The sequence below is a fragment of the Lemur catta genome, chromosome 1 (assembly GCF_020740605.2).
Source record: "Lemur catta isolate mLemCat1 chromosome 1, mLemCat1.pri, whole genome shotgun sequence".
NCBI lineage: Eukaryota > Metazoa > Chordata > Mammalia > Primates > Lemuridae > Lemur > Lemur catta.
In genome coordinates this window covers 110,674,145-110,689,730 of record NC_059128.1, presented here as the reverse complement: position 1 = coordinate 110,689,730, position 15,586 = coordinate 110,674,145, and the positions used below count along the sequence as shown (strand labels likewise).

At 58.4% G+C, this 15,586-nt stretch overlaps 1 protein-coding gene across 1 annotated transcript; it reads left to right on the top strand.

The window, feature by feature from the left end:
* The first annotated feature begins 90 nt into the window (after window positions 1-90).
* Window positions 91-15,267, top strand: ZNF653 (zinc finger protein 653). The gene is made up of 9 exons (XM_045546506.1): window positions 91-442; window positions 5,785-5,828; window positions 7,242-7,457; window positions 11,753-12,367; window positions 12,503-12,683; window positions 12,787-12,898; window positions 13,477-13,591; window positions 14,556-14,655; window positions 14,841-15,267. Exons 1-9 carry the CDS (start codon window positions 144-146, stop codon window positions 15,016-15,018), a joined length of 1,860 nt encoding a protein of 619 aa, XP_045402462.1. The 5' UTR covers window positions 91-143; the 3' UTR covers window positions 15,019-15,267.
* Window positions 15,268-15,586: the final 319 nt, after the last annotated feature.

The following is a 15,586-nucleotide window of genomic DNA, read 5'->3' as shown; positions in this document are numbered from 1 at the left end:
ATGCGCAGTCTTTGCTCCCGATCTTCTTTTGGCGCCGCAGGGCAGTGAGAGACCACGAGAAATTTCCCGGCGGCGCGGAACATGCGCGCCACTTCCGGTCGGGCTCCTAACAACGGGGGAGGCTGGTAACCAGGGTGGGGGGGATGGCGGAGCGGGCGCCGGAGCCCGAGGCGGAGGCGGAGGCTGAGGCGGGCGCAGGCGGGGAGGCTGCGGCCGAGGAGGGCGCAGCGGGCCGCAAGGCGCGGGGCCGGCCGCGGCTCACGGAGTCGGACCGGGCCAGGCGGCGGCTCGAATCCCGGAAGAAGTACGACGTGCGGCGCGTGTACCTGGGCGAGGCACACGGGCCCTGGGTGGACCTGCGGCGCCGCAGCGGCTGGAGCGACGCCAAGCTCGCCGCCTACCTCATCTCGCTGGAGCGCGGCCAGCGTAGCGGCCGCCACGGGTGAGGGGGCCCGGCCTGAGGGCGGGAGGGAGCGAGGGAGGAGACGCCCCCATCCCCCGCCGAGCCTGATCCCGCCCCCGAGCCTAGAGGCCCCGCCCCCAGCACCTGTGAACCCCGCCCAGGGGCTGGGCCCCGGTCCCGGTCTCCGACTGCCGCGCCCGGGACGCGCCTGGCGCGCGGCCCCGCCTCCCCTCGCTCCGACAGCCCAATCCTAGGATGCTCCCAGCTTCTCGGCCCGCCTCTGGGCTCTTGGCCCCGCCTGTTAGGGCTCTGGCTGCCCAATCCTAGGACTGGCTACACCTCCAGGCGGTCTAACTACCCAGTTCCTAGAGGGGCTGCCTCGCCTTCAGATCTCATCCCCAAACACCCCCTACCTGGCCCGGGACTCTGACTAGACACCCTGGGGCACCCAGTTCTGCCCCTCATGAAGTTCTGATACCCCATCTCGGATACATATGGCCACATTCCTACCACCCTAGGCCGCACACACCTACCTTGTGGACTCCTCACAATCTGGACTGCGCTCCCCTAAATCTCCTGGCTCCTGGGGAACAACTCAGCCCGGGGAGGCTCAGGTGAAGGGGAAGCCCCGAGTTAGTTAGCTGGTTACGTGGACGGCAGAGACCTGTCTTTACAAAGTCTCAGTCTTGACAAGGAGCAGTGTCAAGAGTTTTTCCCTTCCTGCCTTACAGGTTGATGCAAGGATTAAGTGGGTTAAAACATGCAGAGGTTAGACCAGTACCCGACACTTAGTGAACAGTCTGAGTATTAGCTGTTACAGTAGTGAACAGTGCTGCAGTGAAATCCCTGTTGAGCCCAGGTTTTCACACGCACATGTTCTCATGTTTCCCCTGGGGAAATTCTGAAGGTCAAGAATCAACCAGATCCTGCTGAACCCACCCCCTCCCCAGGGTGGCAGGCTAGTTTATATGCCCAAGGGCAGGACTGGAAATGCTCAGGGCACCAACAAAGGTGCCTGCCTTGTGGAGCTGACATTCTAGTGGGCAGAGGGGGGCTTGTTCAAAGGCTTGTCTCCTGCAAACAAGAAACATAATAAGCAATTTATATAGTACATGTGAGAGTGACGGGGCTATGGAAAAAACAAAAGTGGAATAGGGAAAGAGGAATCAGGGGTGTGAGTTGGACATTTAAGTAGGACATCAAGGAGGGTCACATTGAGAAGACAGCATTTTAGAAAAGACCCAAAGGATTCCGGGGGAAATTGTTGAAATAGACGGAATAGCAAGTGTAGAGGCTCTGAGGCAGACCTCTGCCTGGTATGTGCCAGGAACAGCGAGAAGGCCCAGGTGGCTGTAGTGCAGTGAGTGAGCAGAGACAGGACAGGATGAGGACAGAGAGGTGGTGCAGTGCCTTGCAGGCTATGGAGAGGACTCGGTTTTTCCTCCCAGTGAGGTGGGACCCCTTGCAAGGCATTTTTGCTTTGTGTGAGTGCAGGATTTTAAAGAGAAGTGACATGATCTGGCTTGTATTTTAAAATAAACACTTCCAGGGCTGGGCATGGTGGCTCACGCCTGTAATCCTAGCACTCTGGGAGGCCGAGGTGGAAGGATTGCTCAAGGTCAGGAGTTCGAGACCAGCCTGAGCAAGAGCGAGACCCTGTCTCTACTAAAAATAGAAAAATGATTTGGACAGCTAAAAAATATATATATAGAAAAAATCAGCCGGGCATGGTGGCGCATGCCTGTAGCCCCAGCTACTCGGGAGGCTGAGGCAGGAGGATCGCTTGAGCCCAGGAGTTTGAGGTTGCTATGAGCTAGGCAGATGCCACGGCACTCTAGCCAGGGCAACAGAGTGACACTCTGTCTCAAAAAAAAAAAAAAAAAGGAAAGAAAGAAACACTTCCAGGATGTGTGTGGCAGGAAGAAGGAGTGGGATTTGAGTTCAAATGAATTGACACGAATTGACAGTTGCTAAAGCTGGTGATGGGTCCAAAGAGGTTCGGTGTACTCTTCTCTCCAGTTTTGTGTGTGATTGAATTTTTCTTTTTACATTACAAAACTTTAAAAGAATCATATTAACTCTTACATAGAGACTGGGGTAGAGGGGGGAGAGCAGGAGCTGGGAGGCCAGGCAGGAGGCACCTGCAAGGGTCTAGGTAAGCAGTAACCTGGGCTGGACCTGGGTGGGGCCGTGGAGAGGAGTGGGGTTGAATTTAGGGCCATTAATGTTAGCTGGGCATGATGGTTCACACCTGTAGTCCCAGCTACTTGGGAGGCTGATGTGGGAGGATCACTTGAGCCCAGGAGTTCGAGACCAGCCTCAGCAACATAGTGAGACCCTGTCTCAAAAAAAAAAAAAAAAAAAAAAAGGGCCACGAAGAGGTTGCTGCTGGATGGGGATCTGAGAGGACCACCTTGAAGTTTGGGTCTGAGCACCTGTGAACTTTCAGTTGCTGGGAACCCAGAAGGGGCATTTTGGGGGCAAGATGACAGCTTGTGTGTGAGATGCCTGTGAGACCCCTGCATGGGATGTTGAGGAGGAGGCTGGGGCTGCAATGTTGTAGTATGGAGATGGCCAGGCTGGAGATCTGAATTTAAGAGTCACCAAGGTCAAGGTGACATAGTGATCAAAATTGCTAAGGGGATGCTTTTACACAGACCACATAGGCCTGAGCCCGGTGTGTTCTCTCCTCGCTCAGGGAAGTCAGAGAGGTGAAAGAAGCACCGCTGCCGGGCCCAGCGGAGAACCAGGCAAGGCCAGCACCCAGGGTGACAGACATCCCTCGTGACTGTGATGGGACAGTGTGTGGCGTGATGGAGAAAAGCCCTGATTGGAGGAGTTCAAGGGAGATAAAGGAAAGGACATGGGGATAGCGAGTGTAGAAAACTCGAGCTAAAGGAGCTAAAGACATGGGGTGGCGGAGCTTGGAGAAGCAGGCAGGGGAGGGAAGGAGAAAGCACCTCATTGGTGTTGGAACATGGCCCTCACCATGGTACACTTAACCTTGCTTAACCCCCATGGTGACCCTGTGTGGGAGGCACTGCTGTGATCCCCACTTTCCAGATGAGGAAACTGAGGCTCAGCGGGGACGAGACATGCTTGAGGTCACCCACACAGTTGATAGCAGAACTGAGACTTGAACTTGGTTCGGATCGGGCTGATGTCCCAGCCTGTCTCTACGGCCATGTGGCATCCCCAGCGCCCAGCTGTGAGTGGGTGGAGGTGACCATGGACATCAGGACTTGGGTTTGGGTGAGGGTCTAGTCTGGCCCCTTGGAGGGGAGGGTGCAGCTGTGGGGGGCGGGGTAGAGGAACCTGGGATGGGTGTGTGGGGCAGACAGGTTGGAGAAGCCCAAGGTGCTCCCCTGGGGACCAGACTTGGATGTCAGCTGAGAATTGTTATGAGGCTGGACAGGAGTCAGAAGGGGTGCACGGTGTTGCTGACAAAAGACATCGGACTGGCTGTCAGGATGTTTGTGTGAAGGCCAGGGGCCAGGCTCCACAACAATATTGGTAATCACAATGATCATTGCCACCATCTGGTGAGCAGTGACTAAGTGCCAGGGGCTGTGCCAAACTCTTAATGACACATATAATATCATGCCAACCCTGTGAAGAAGGTGCTATTATGATCCCATGCTGCAGGTGGGGAAACTGAGGCACAGGAGGGCAAGGTCACTTACCTGAGGTCACAGAGGAGCCTGCTGCTGTGGCATAGAGGAAGAAAGACCAAGAGGTGGCCCAGGTGGGGTGGCAGGTTGGGGGGGATGGCCCTAGCAGCCTGGGGAGGGGTGGCTCCCAAGCACCTGCCCTGAGAGCCAGTGTCGGCTACAGCCAGGCAGCCTTGTGGTTTCAGGTACCCGTTGGGTAGACCCCACAGCCATCCTGGTGTGGGAGGAACAGGGCCTGCCCTGTTCTGTGCTCTCCAAGGCCTCAGCTCACTGGGCCACACAGGCAGGGTGTCAGGCCACAGCCAGAGCACGGAAGGCCCGGAGGCCGGTGGGCCGGGTGGCTGGACCATTTGGTCCTAGGCTGGCTGCAGGGGCAGGACCCACCGAGCAGGCCACATGCTTGGGCCAGGACCCTTGTAGAGCAGGCTGTTAGCGTCCGGGGTAGGGTCCTTAGCAAAGCCAGTCCACCAGGGTGGGTCCAACAGTCTTCCCCCAGGGCTCTCAACCAACCTGGATGGGGCAGTGCAGGTTCTGAGGCCAACTCTAGGCGTTTTCTACAGCCACCTGACATATGACCTGAAACTTGGAGGCTTAAAAACACACACATCGGCCGGGCGTGGTGGCTCATGCCTGTAATCCTAGCACTCTGGGAGGCTGAGGCGGGTGGATCACTCGAGGTCAGAAGTTCGAGACCAGCCTGAGCAAGAGCAAGACCCCATCTCTACTAAAAAACAGAAAGAAATTAACCGGACAACTAAAAAAATATATAGAAAAAAGTTAGCCAGGCATGGTGGCACATGCCTGTAGTCCCAGCTACTAGGGAGGCTGAGGCAGTAGGATTGCTTGAGCCCAGGAGTTTGAGGTTGCTGTAGGCTAGGGTGACACCATGGCACTCTAGCCCGGGCAACAGCGTGAGACTCTGTCTCAAAAAAAAAAAAAACCACACACATCTATTATCTCACGTTTCTGTCAGGAGCTTGGCATGTTTTCTCTGCATCCTCTGCTCAGGCTCTCACAAGGCTGAAATCGAGGTATCGGTGGGCTGCATCTTCATCTGAAGGCTCAACTAGGGAAAGGCACAACTACTTCCACAGTCCCTTGGGTTGTCGCCAGAAATCATTTCTTCATGGTTGCAGGACTGAGGTCCCTACTGTCTTGCTGGCTGTCATCCAGGGCCACTCTCAGTCCTAGAGGCCACTCTCTGGTTTCTGCCCTGTGGCGCCTCCACGGGTGCCCTCACGCTCCCAGCTTCCAATTTCTGCCTTCAGCAGGCGCCAGGCCCAGTAAGGGCTCCCCTGATTAGGTCCGGCCCACCTTAATGTTTCACTCAAGGTCACCTGAGCAAGAATTGGTACCTGGGTCACACTCACAGGCCCACCCAACTCCCAGGGAAAGGATACACAGGGCGTGATTCCCCGGGAGAATCATGGGAGTGTCTCAGAATTCTGCCCACCACAGACTTCCCATGTCCCTGAGCATGGGACCCGGGGCAGGTGGCCTCACATCTGAGCCTCAGTTTCCTGCTCTGTGAGATAGTGACAGTACTAGGCCGCCCTCCCAAGGCTGATGGCAGTGGAGGAGAGAGCCCCCACGTGCTAGAGCAGGGGGGACAGGAAAACAGAAGTTCCCATTCTGGCCATGGCCGCAGTCGTCACTTATCAGTCAGGACACAGGCCTCGCGTTCACCCTCACTGCCTCTCTCTGTTGCAGGAAGCCTTGGGAGCAAGTCCCCAAAAAGCCAAAGCGGAAGAAAAGTAAGTAGAGCCTCAGTCCCGTGGGGAGGGGGAGAGCTGGGAGTGAGTGAGAAAACGGGGGCCCTGAGCAGCCGGGTCACCAGCACCACCCCCCAGTGGCACAATTGGAACGTGGCAGAGCCAGACCCCCACACCCTGTTCTGTGTGTCTCCCGGAGTCGTGTCCTTAGCTCCTCTTCTGTCCTGCTCCCTGCGTGGGAGTCGGCCAGGGGAAAGCTGGGCAGAGGGAACAGCTTGTGCAAAGGCCTGAGGGTATGTCCTGTGCCAGCCTGGATGGGAGCCAGGCGCGGGTGGTCCCTCCTGTCCGCTGGCCACCTGTCAGTGGGAGTCCAAACAGCCTGGGTCTGTGCAGCTCTGAGCCCCAGGGCTGGGGGTCTCCTTCTGTGTCTGCCAGTGTGAAGGCCACCCCACCAGGGAAGGCATCTGGTGGCAATGAGCTTGTCCTCTCCCAGGATTTGAACCCAGGCAGTCTAGCTCCACCATGACTTTGCAGCATTCTCTCACGCAGCAGATGTTCGTGGAGCACCTACTACATGCCAGGCCCTGTGGGGCACTGGGAGTACAGGAGAAACAGAACAGATAACTGTCCCTACTCTTGAGGGCTGACATTCTAGTGGGGACAACAGACAAGGCACACATGAACCATCCAGGTGCTACCAGGAGGAAAAGGACAGCAAGTAAAGGCAGGTCAGCTAGAGTGACTGGGGGAGGGGGTGGCCTCTCAGAGGAGGGCGCATTTGGGGAGAGACCCGGGGGAAGGGGGAAGGAGCAAGGTGCGTCTCTGGAGGAGCAGGCAGGTATTGTGCAAAGGCCCTGTGGCCGGGCCACACCTGCTCATTTGAAGAACAGAGAGGAGGCCGTGTGGTTGGAGTGGAGTGATCGAAGTGGAGAGTGGGAGGAGGTGATGAGTCAGTCAGAGTGGGCCTTGTGGGCCGAGGGGACCGCTTGGGCTTTTTCCCTGAGGGAGGTGGGAGCCGTGGTGGACTCTGAGCAGAGGAGGGACAGGCCCTGGCTAGGTGTCCACAGGGGGTGGGGTGGGGAGTGAGGGCAGGAGGCAGGGGGTCCAGGGCCAAAGGACTGCACAGGTGTAGGCGGGAGGTGTTGACGAGGATGACTAGAATAGCAAGCAGCTAACAATTACTGCTCACCTACTATGTGCCAAGCAGGCCCCACTGTTTCTGTGACTTAACCCAGCCAATGAACACAGTCCCTGACCAGTCCTTGTTCTCTCCAGGGTGTGTCTCACCTCTCTGAGCCTCAGTTTCCCCCTCTGTAAGCTGGGTGCAGGCCTGGGCAGGGCGTAGGAGGGTGTCTCATCCCAGGGGAGCTGTAAGGCCCAGGTGGCGCAAGGGAAAGTGTCACCATAGAGGACTGAGCCCTGCCCCTCACGGCTGTCCCCACCCTGTGTCCACAGGGCGGCGACGCAACGTGAACTGCCTAAAGAACGTGGTGATCTGGTACGAGGACCACAAGCACCGCTGCCCCTACGAGCCACACCTTGTCGAGCTGGACCCCACCTTCGGCCTGTACACCACAGCCGTGTGGCAGTGCGAAGCCGGCCACCGCTACTTCCAGGACCTGCACTCGCCCCTGAAGCCGCTCAGCGACTCGGACCCCGACAGTGATAAAGGTGGGTCTGTGGGGTGAGGGCACATGGAGGCCACTGGCGTCTGGGGGGGGCTCCCGGCCAGCGTCACAAACAGAACAGCAACCACAGTGGTGCTGGCTTCAGGGACCAAGTGCGGATGCGGCAGGCCAGGCTGAGCCCTTCTCGGACTTGCTGACTTTGAGTCCCGAGGAGGAGAGCCGGTCCCCGTTTTACAGAGTGGTTTGCCCATCTGTGCCCAAAGCCAGGCCCGGGCAGAAGCCTGGTCGGCAGCTGGGGCGGGGGTGGCATGCTGGGGGTCACCTTGCCGCGGTGGCCCTGCTGTCCTGGCCACTACCTCCTTTCTTCTTTTCTCCAGCTCTTTCTCGGGTCCTGTCGCTGACAGTGGCATTCTCTAGTCCTCTGGCCTCTGTCCATTCTGTTCTTTCTGGAGCTGCCTCTCTCCCCTCCCCACTTGACCTTTGGTTTTTGTCTCTGCCCCATGCTCCTTCTCTCCTTCTCCTGTCTTCTTCCCTGCCATCCCATGGGGCCGGCAGGGACTCGGTGACCCAGAGTGGGGCAGAGGAGACCCTGTGGGTAGAGAGGGGGCTGCCGGCTGCCTCAGGGCTTGGTGTGGGCTGTGAGGAGGAGCGTGGGGCCCGCTGCCAGGAGCCCTGCCAGGGCTGAGGGTGGGGCAGCCACCGGGGCTGAGCCCGCGCTGGCAGGCATCTCAGAGCAGGTGGCATCCCAGCTGGCCTCGGGGAAGCCGGGGGCGAGAGGTGTTCCGGGTGGGCACCCTCGCCAACGGCCATCCCGCTGCGTGTCAGCCAGGCTCCCAGCATGCAGCAGCCCCTTGGCCGCCCTGTCCTGTGCTCTGTGACCAGCACCCCGCCCTCCTGTTCCTGTCACTCCCCCTTCCCTGTGCTCCACTCCAGGCCCTGCCGCGAGCCACCCTGAATCTTCCCCAGGGCCCTATCATCAGCCCCACTTGGCAGTCGAGGAACCCTAGGGCCCAGGAGTGACTCAACTGGTCCATCTGGTAATAGGTCACCCTGGGGGTGGGGGTGGCACCCAGAGGAGCCCCCTTGCACCCCAACCCAACTTTCGGCTCTTGGGAATGAGTGCCGTGTTCGATTAGCCAGGTGGGTGGGGTGGTGGAGAGGGATGTGGCTGTGTCCCTGTCCCAGCCCTGTTCCATCAGCAGCACCCCTACCTGCTCTGTGCTGGGGGGAACCCCAGCCCTCTCAGAGTCCCCAAGTAGACCCCCCCACTGGGACTATTTCTGCTGTTATATTGTTATTACCCAGGAAAAAGTCCTGAGTCAGCCTTAACAGCCACACTCTGCAGTCAGGTGGCCCCAGACACATGCCCTGGCCTTGTCCTCAACTTATTAGGTGACTGCCCGCCCCTTTGGGGTGGTGCCAGGGGACTTAGCCCACACTGCACATGACAGGACAGGGGAATATTAGTTAGAAGGAGGGGCTCATTCTTCTTCTCCGCAACTCTGCTGCTACCCCAGGGCCATCAGGCCTGGGCCCAGATTCAGGGCATGTGATATTAATAATAATAATGGGAAACTTACAAGGTGTCTACTTTGAGCCCCCCAGTGTCCTAAGCCCTTGCATATATTTACTCATTAAAGACCCAGCCGGGCACAGTGGCATGCACCTGTAGTCCCAGCTACTTGGGAGGCTGAGGCAGGAGGATCACTTGATCGCAGGCATTTGAAGCTGCAGTGAGCTATGATGACACCACTGTGCTCTAGCCTGGTGACAGAGCAAGACCCTGTCTCTTAAAAAAAAGAGAGAAAGAGAGAGAGAAAAATTTGTGTTGTGCAGGGTCTTGGAAAATAAATAATTAAAAAACAAAAATAAATGAAAATTTGAAAAAGACCCAAAACACTCCCAAGGTAGGTGCCATAGTTACCCCTGGGCCCAGAGAGGTCACATGAGGTGCTGCGTTCACACAGCTGGAGAGTTGGGCAGGAGATCTGACCCGGGCAGTCTCTGCTCTCCACATGACCCTCTGGGGCTGTAGGACACACAGTCTGCAGACTGTGTCATGAACATGTCATTGAAGCAACAGACGTTCATTTTTCCTATCCCTGGTTTCTCCCTGTGTGTGGATTTCGGCACCAAACACCTGGCTGGAGTGGCAGCTCCCATGGCTTTCACCCCAGCGTTGGCCTGAGATGCATTCATGTATGGGAACATGCACTCGCTGGGGACCAGACAGCCTTCTCAGCACTGGGGGCTCTGCACAGGGACCCCTGTCCTTGTGGAGTGGACATTCTAGGGGGGACGCAGATGTAAACAAAATGAACAAGTAAAATACAGAGAACACTGGAAGGTGGCAAGGGTTTTGGGGAAAAAGAACAGAGAAGGGAACTGTTAGAGGCAGGTGGTCAGGGAAGCCTCCCTGCAAAAATATCATTTGATGAAGCATCTGATGGAGGTGAGGGAGGAGCCTTCTTGGTGTCTGAGAGAAGAGGATTCTGCAGAGGAAGTGGCAAATGCAAAGGTCCTGGGGCAGGAACCTGCCTAGTGTCTCCTAGGCCAATGGGGCAGGAAGTGATGGGGGCATGTGGCCATGGTGAGGGCTTTGGGAAGTGAGTTGGGAAGGATATTGACAGAGAGGTGGAGGCTCACCCCAGGGAGCTCATGTCTACTCACGTTTCATTGGCCGAGACTCAGCCATGTGGCCATACCTTCATACAAGGGATGCTGGGAAATGTAGTTAGCCCAGGTGCCAGGAGAAAGAGGTGGGTTTGGTGAGCAGCTGTTGCCTGTGTCTGTCAAAGGAAGTAGCAGTGAACTGATTCTCAGGAGCCAGGGGTCCCAGGAGAAGGGACTGCACCAGTCCTGGCAGCGGGAGGAGGAGGCCGTGACCTGTGTCTGCAGCAGAGGCGGGAGAAGTGGTCGGGCTGCTGGTGGATGTATTTTGGGTGCAGTGCCAACAGGTTTTGCTGACAGATTGGAAGTGGGTGTGAGAGAGAGAAGTCAAAGATAGCCCCAGGACTTTGGCCTGAGCCACTGGAGGGACTGAGCTGCCATCCACTGAGTCAGGGACGCCCATGAGCAGTGTGGGGGTTTTTTAGAGGGAAGATTCAGAGCCCAGCATTGCAGATCTGAGTCAGAGATACCCCTGAGACCCTGTTGGGTAGCAGAGGAGGAAGCGGTGAGATGGAAGAATCTAGAGCTCACCAAAGAGGTTCGTGAGTGATAGGAGTGGTTTTTGTTATTAATATCAAGCCCCTTTCAGAAGGAGCTCCTCTGGGACAGCCCTGAGTCTAAGCTAATGAGGCGACTCAGGATGGGGCCCCTAGGATAGCCTCTGGATGGGGCTGGTCACCAGAGAGACCAAACACATGATCAGAGCCACCAGGAACTCTCAGCCCCATGCCTCAACCTCCAAGGACTGGACAGCGAAGCTGGAGATCATAAGAATTCTCGTACAAGGCCAGGTATAGTGGCTCCCACCTGTAGTCCCAGCTACTCCGGAGGCTGAGGCAGGAGGATCGTTTGGGCCCAGGAGTTCAAGGCTCCAGTGAGCTATAATTGCATCACTGCACTCCAGCCTGGGTGACAGAGTGAGACCTTGTCTCAAAAAATAAAAATAAAAATAAACTCTCGAACAATGGCGTTCTGAGAGCTTCCGGGTTGGTGGAAACATGGAGGTGCAGGGAGGGTGGTGTCCCCCGAGAGGGCACGGAAGCTCTGTGCGCCGTCTCTCCGTACATTGCCCTCTGTGTCTCTTCTATTTGGCTGTGCCTGAATTCTATTCTTTATAATAAAGCTGTCATCTCTGAGTTGTTCTAGCAAATTATCAAACCTGAGGAAGGGGTTGTAGGAACCCCCAATTTATAGCCAGTTGGTCAGACATATGTGGTGGCCCGAGGCTTGCAGCTGGCATCTGAAGTGGGGCCAGTCTGGTGGGACTGAGCCCTCTAACTCATGGGATGTGACACACACACTCTCCAGGTAGATGGTGTCAGAACTGAATTGAATTGCTGGACACCCAGTTGGTGTTGAGAATCAGAGTGGCCTTTAACACCATCAGTGTGGGGCAGGACCCTGTGGGCGAGTTAAGCACAGAGAGGAAGCCCTAAGAGGCTGAGAAGAAGCCACCAGGGAGGACCCAGGAAACCAGAGTATGGGTCTGGGGGCCGAGGAGAAGAGTGTCTCCAGGAACAGGGGCCTTGGAGTGGTAGGGGAGGGATACTGACAAGTGACTACTGTTCTTGGCAGTAAGAGGGTCCCAGTGCCCAGCCCCTGGGGAGCCCTCAACAAAAACCAGCTGCTGCTGCTATCATAACCGTCCTCTTTCTTCTGCCTGCACAGTGGGCAATGGCCTGGCAGCTGGCAGCTCCGACTCGTCCAGCTCAGGCTCGGGCTCCGACTCTGAGGACCCCCCTGAGAGCCAACCGGTCAAGGCCACAGCGGCAGCAACAGCGGCGGTGACCCCCACCAGCACTGTGGGCAGCAGCGGGCTCATCACTCAGGAGGGCGTGCACATCCCCTTCGACGTCCACCACGTGGAGAGCCTGGCCGAGCAGGGTACCCCGCTGTGCCCCAACCCGGCAGGCAGTGGGCCCGAAGCCCTGGAGACAGTGGTGTGTGTGCCAGTGCCTGTGCAAGTGGGCGCAGGCCCCGGTGCCCTCTTTGAGAATGTGCCCCAGGAGGCGCTGGGCGAGGTGGTGGCCAGCTGCCCCATGCCGGGCATGGTGCCGGGCTCACAGGTGATCATCATTGCCGGCCCCGGCTACGACGCCCTCACGGCCGAGGGCATCCATCTCAACGTGGGAGCGGGCAGTGGCACCCCCAGTGGCGGCCTGGGTGAGGAGATGCCCTGCGCCATGATGGAGGGCGTGGCAGCTTACACCCAGACTGAGCCCGAGGGCAGCCAGCCCAGCACCATGGACGCCACCACCATAGCGAGCATCAAGACCAAGAAAGGTCTGGGGGACCCACCGTGGCCTCTGTCTAGGGTTGGGTGGGGCCCGGGAGGGAGAGGGCAAGGAGAGGCCCTCGAAGTGGGCTCCTTGGCAGCCCTTGTCCTCCACGGACACCTGCCCTGTGTCCACCCCCTAGAGAAGGAGGACCCATACGTGCTCAAGAAGGAGGAGAAGGAGGAGCCGGTGGCCCCAGAGCTGGCAGAGCTGGCAGCAATGGTGCCTGAGAGTGCGGAGCCCGAGGCAGAAGCAGACGGGGAGGAGCTGGACGGCAGCGACATGTCAGCCATCATCTACGAGATCCCCAAGGAGCCTGAGAAGTGGGTGCTGGGGCGGGCGAGGGCGCGGGTGAGGAGTGGCCTACCGGCCCCCAGCCTGCCTAGCATGGCAGCCCCGGCGACGTCATGGCCCCTTCCCCTCCAGGAGGCGGCGGAGCAAACGGTCGCGGGTGATGGACGCCGACGGCCTGCTCGAGATGTTCCACTGCCCCTATGAGGGCTGCAGCCAGGTGTACGTGGCCCTCAGCAGCTTCCAGGTGAGGCCTCCACCCAGATCAGCCTGGGCGAGGCCTGCTCCTGTGTCAGGCAGCCTGTGGGCTGGGGTCTGGGCAGGGTGGCTCATGCAGGAAGCACATCCTGCGTGCCAGGCTCGTGCTGCAAGTGGCTGGTGGTTCTAGTGAGTTAAAGAATGAAAAAACAAGGAAATGAATGAATCAGGGCTGCCTGCTTCCAGGCCGCAGGAGCAGGGTAGCATGGAACAAAAGACTGGCTGTGGGGCTCACAGCCCTGGAAGCCAGGCCCAGCTCTGCCACTGCCCACCTGGGAGACATGGGCCGAACCCCAGAGCCTTGGGAGCCTCAATTTCTCCATCCATAACCTGGGCTAACAGTTGGGCCCTTCACAGAGTTGACTGATGCCCCAGCCCAGAGCCTGGCACATGGTAGGTGTGCAGTAAAGCTGCCTTTTGACCCCAATTGTGCCCCTGGGAGTCTCAGAGCTGGCAAGGGCACCCATCTTCAGACTAACGTGCCTCTAAGCTGCCCTCAGCTCTCCCCACCTTCGAGAGCCCCCCCAGTGGGCCCACAGTGCCCACTGCTGCCCCTCTCTCCCCCAGAACCATGTCAACCTCGTGCATCGCAAAGGGAAGACCAAAGTGTGCCCTCACCCCGGCTGCGGCAAGAAGTTCTACTTATCCAACCACCTTCGGCGGCACATGATCATCCATTCAGGTCAGGCCCTGGCCAGCCTGGTGGCGTAAGCTGGGGCCCAGGGGCATGGGCCTGGGAGCCCGTTCTGGGGCAGGCAGGTCCAACCCCAATCCTGAGTCCCCAGGCACGGACTGTCCCTCTTGGAGGGACAGCTGGAGCTGGAGCTACATGAGTCACAGTAGTGCCCACTATTCGGAATCGTAGGGGCTGGACAGAGGCTAGCTGTGTCCTCCACACCTCCCCATGACCTCATGAGCAGGTCTCATGTGGGACTTAGGGAGCAGCTCCAGGGCAGAGTGGGGACAGTGACCCACCTTTCAGTGAGCCTCCAGAATGCCTGTCATGTTAGTTTTTTTAAGAACACTTGCCTTTTTTCTTTTGCTGAAAATGTTGCTTTAAAACAAACAAACCAAAAAAACCCTGCAAACATAACAAAAATACTAAATGCCACAGGTGACACTAGTGGCACACCCAGGCAGCCGCAAGGACAGCTGGGCAGGGTGGGGCAGTGGGCTTAGGACTGGGCCTCTGTCTCCACCGGTGGCAGAGATGTGGGTCTTCCACATGGGCTGGGGACACATTGGAGTGCGTGCCTGTGCCCAGCCGCAGGGCATGGCCTAGCAGTTTTTCAGGGGGCCAGAACTTTGGATTTTTATGTGAAATCGCCCAAAGATCAAATGTTGGGGACAAATCCCCAACAGACCCATGTTGGTTTGGCAGTTTGTATCCTGTGCCCCTCTGGAAGTTCGAATCCTGGCTCTGCTTGGGCGCCTTCCTGGGCGGAGTCTTTGAGCCTCAGTCTGGGCTGCGAGTTGTAGTTGGCATTCGCATGGGGGGGACATGGGGTTTGGTCGGCCTGTGCCCTGAGGCCTGGGAGACGTGGAGAGATGGGCGGCTACTCCGTCTCTGCAGCGCATCAGAGACACCCCGCAGCCCCCTCCCCGAACGGCAGTGTCCTCAGGCCTGCGTCTCCGCCACCCCTCAGGTGTCCGTGAATTCACCTGCGAGACCTGTGGCAAGTCCTTCAAGAGGAAGAACCACCTCGAGGTGCACCGGCGCACGCACACGGGCGAGACGCCCCTGCAGTGAGTGAGGGGCTGCCCCGCCTGGGGACCGGGAAGAAAGGGATCCCAGCAGGTCCCAGGGGCGGGGTCCGCATCGGGCGTTTCCTCAGTTGCATCTGCACTCGCACCCCAGGTGGCCCCGCCCCTTTCTGCGGGCGGCCCCGCCCCCTGACCCTGCCCCGGTGCCGCCCACTGGCTCCCGGCAGGTGCGAGATCTGTGGCTACCAGTGCAGGCAGCGCGCGTCGCTCAACTGGCACATGAAGAAGCACACGGCCGAGGTGCAGTACAACTTCACGTGCGAGCGCTGTGGGAAGCGCTTCGAGAAGCTGGACAGCGTCAAGTTTCACACGCTCAAAAGCCACCCAGACCACAAGGCCACCTGAGCCACCTGACCACTGACTGCCCCTATTTATTCGTCCGCTGGGACACCACGCCCGGGCCTGCCCGGGCCCGGAGAGCCACGGGGGCCGCCCGGACCGCAGGCCGGAAGAAGGCACCCCTGCCCTGCCCGACCCCAGGGCTGGGTCCCCAGGGCAGGTCCCCCACCCTGCCCTATCCCGGAGCTGGCACTTGGGGCTGCATTGCTGGAACTGTTTCAAGAGAGCAGAGCGAGATTAAAGAGTGAGAAAGGAGATGCCCTTCCCCTAGACCTGGATGATTTGGGGGCTGGGCCCCTCTGTCTCCAACATAGGTCCCTTCTGAGCGAGGCCGGGCAGGGAGAAGACCCCTCCATGCCGTACAGGGTCCTTTCTTCTCACCACTGAGCCCGGCCGCCCTGCACAGTTCCCACGGGATCGGGATGGGGGACTGGGGCGTCTGGGCGTCTCTCAGGACTCGGGATCCTGATGCTTGCTTCTCTCTCTCTCTCTCTCTCCCTCTCTCTCTCTCTCTCTCTTTCTTTCTTTTTTAACACTGCACTGCCTCCTCTGGTTTCTGGTGCTCTACACGTTC

Bases quoted from the DNA above. Each gene is read 5' to 3' on its own strand.
- ZNF653 (XM_045546506.1), top strand. From the start codon at position 144: ATGGCGGAGCGGGCGCCGGAGCCCGAGGCGGAGGCGGAGGCTGAGGCG. The intron at 5,829-7,241 runs GTAAGTAGAGCC...CTGTGTCCACAG, and splicing joins AAAGCCAAAGCGGAAGAAAA to GGCGGCGACGCAACGTGAAC. The intron at 14,656-14,840 runs GTGAGTGAGGGG...GGCTCCCGGCAG, and splicing joins ACGGGCGAGACGCCCCTGCA to GTGCGAGATCTGTGGCTACC.